General features: G+C 45.3%; 1 protein-coding gene across 1 annotated transcript in view; it reads left to right on the top strand.

The window, feature by feature from the left end:
- The window catches only part of ZFYVE1 (zinc finger, FYVE domain containing 1), a 61,899-nt gene that overhangs the window by 51,984 nt on the left and 8,103 nt on the right, over positions 1-1,812 (top strand). The window contains exons 5-6 of the mRNA XM_011949816.1: positions 1,007-1,140; positions 1,233-1,350. Of these exons, the coding sequence (XP_011805206.1) occupies positions 1,007-1,140; positions 1,233-1,350 (252 nt within the window). The remainder of the gene's footprint in view (positions 1-1,006; positions 1,141-1,232; positions 1,351-1,812) is intronic.

A 1,812-nucleotide genomic window follows, 5' to 3' on the forward strand; every position in this document is an offset into this window, starting at 1 on the left:
TTTTTTTTTTTTGAGACAGAGTCTTACTCTGTCAGCCAGGCTGGAGTGCAGTGGCACAATCTCGGCTCACTGCAACCTCCATTTCCCAGGCTGAAGCAGTTCTCCTGCCTGAGCCTCCTGAGTAGCTGGGATTACAGACATGTGCCAACATGCCCAACTAATTTTTGTATTTTTAGTAGAGACAAGGTTTCACCATGTTGGCCAAGCTGGTCTCAAACTCCTGACCTCAGGTAATCTGCTCGCCTAGGCCTCCCAAAGTGCTGGGATTACAGGTGTGAGCCACCGCGCCCGACCTTCTGAGGCAGAGTCTCACTCTGTCGCCAGGCTGGAGTGCAGTGGCGTGATCTTGGCTCACTGCAACCTCCACCTCCCGGGTTCAAGTGATTCTCCTGCCTCAGCCTCCCGAGTAGCTGGGACTACAGGCGCTCCCCACTATGCCCGGCTAATTTGTGTATTTTTTTAAAAATAGAGATGGGGTTTCACCATCTTGGCCAGGATGGTCTTGACCTCTTGACCTCTTGATCCACCCGCCTCAGCCTCCCAAAGTGCTGGGATTACAGACACGAGCCACCGTGCCCTGCCGAACATTCATTCTTAAGAGCAGAAGTGCTCTTCAGGACACTAGGACACTAGTGTTGTATTGTCCTCCTGTCTGTGACAGGTATATAATTTAAACCCGGTTTCTGGGCCCGGGATGGACACACACTCAGTTCATTACCATTCTGGGGAATGACTTCTTTAGAGGAATGAACCTTCTTCTGAGGCGCTAACTCCAGAGTCTGAAAGTCTCTCAGCTGGTTTGGTTTGTGGAGAGTTGGGATGGATGTGGCGGGTGTGGTGTTGGGGGGTATAGATAGGAAAAGCTAGCAGAAGGCTGGGCATGGCGGATCACACCTATAATCCCAGAACCTTGGGAGGCTGAGGCAGGCAGATCGCTTGAGCCCAGGAGTTCGCGACCAGCCTGGGCTGGTAAAACTCTGTGTCTATTAAAACAAACGAACAAAAGACAAACAATAAGCTAGCAGAGTGTTTCCTGTTTCAGGCCTGCTATGAGAGAGGCGAGGAAGTCAGTGTAGTGCCCAAAACATCTGCTTCCACTGACTCCCCCTGGATGGGTCTCGCAAAATATGCCTGGTCTGGGTGAGTTTAAACAACATGGCTAAAGGTTTTCTGGTCTGTTTGTCTCCCCAGGCACCTGGCTGGGTAACCGTATTGATTTGACTTTCTTGTAGGTATGTGATCGAATGTCCTAACTGTGGCGTGGTCTATCGTAGTCGGCAGTACTGGTTTGGAAACCAAGATCCTGTGGATACGGTGGTGCGGACAGAGATTGTGCACGTGTGGCCTGGAGTAAGAACTGTTGGATTTCTCTGTTTTCGTTTATCTCATGTTGTTCAGTTTTTTCATGTGTGTAGAAAACTGGAGCCTGCTTAAAATTAAGGTTAGCCATGAATTTCAGAATGTTGGTGGTTTAGAATGGCATGATCTGGAGAGCTTTTTTGTTCTCTAGACCTTTAATTGTTTTTATTTCTTGCATATGTATTAGAAGTACAACTTTAAATTAAATAAACCAAAAATCTATAGTTTTACTCCTTTGGCAAATAAAACATTTTTCCATGTTCTACTCGTTCATTTTCTATATGTGTATGTTTTTCTAGATGCAAATATAATTTACATGCCTTTTTTCTGCTTTTTTTCTCATAACGCTATTTTATTTAGTTTTATTTGCACCTTTTTAAAAAAAATCATTAAAATGCTAGTGACCATTTTTGTGTAAAAAAGCCTTTTTTTGTTTTAGGAAATTTTCTTGAA

Source organism: Colobus angolensis, unplaced genomic scaffold (genome assembly GCF_000951035.1).
Source record: "Colobus angolensis palliatus isolate OR3802 unplaced genomic scaffold, Cang.pa_1.0 Scaffold3, whole genome shotgun sequence".
NCBI classification, from domain to species: Eukaryota; Metazoa; Chordata; class Mammalia; order Primates; family Cercopithecidae; genus Colobus; species Colobus angolensis.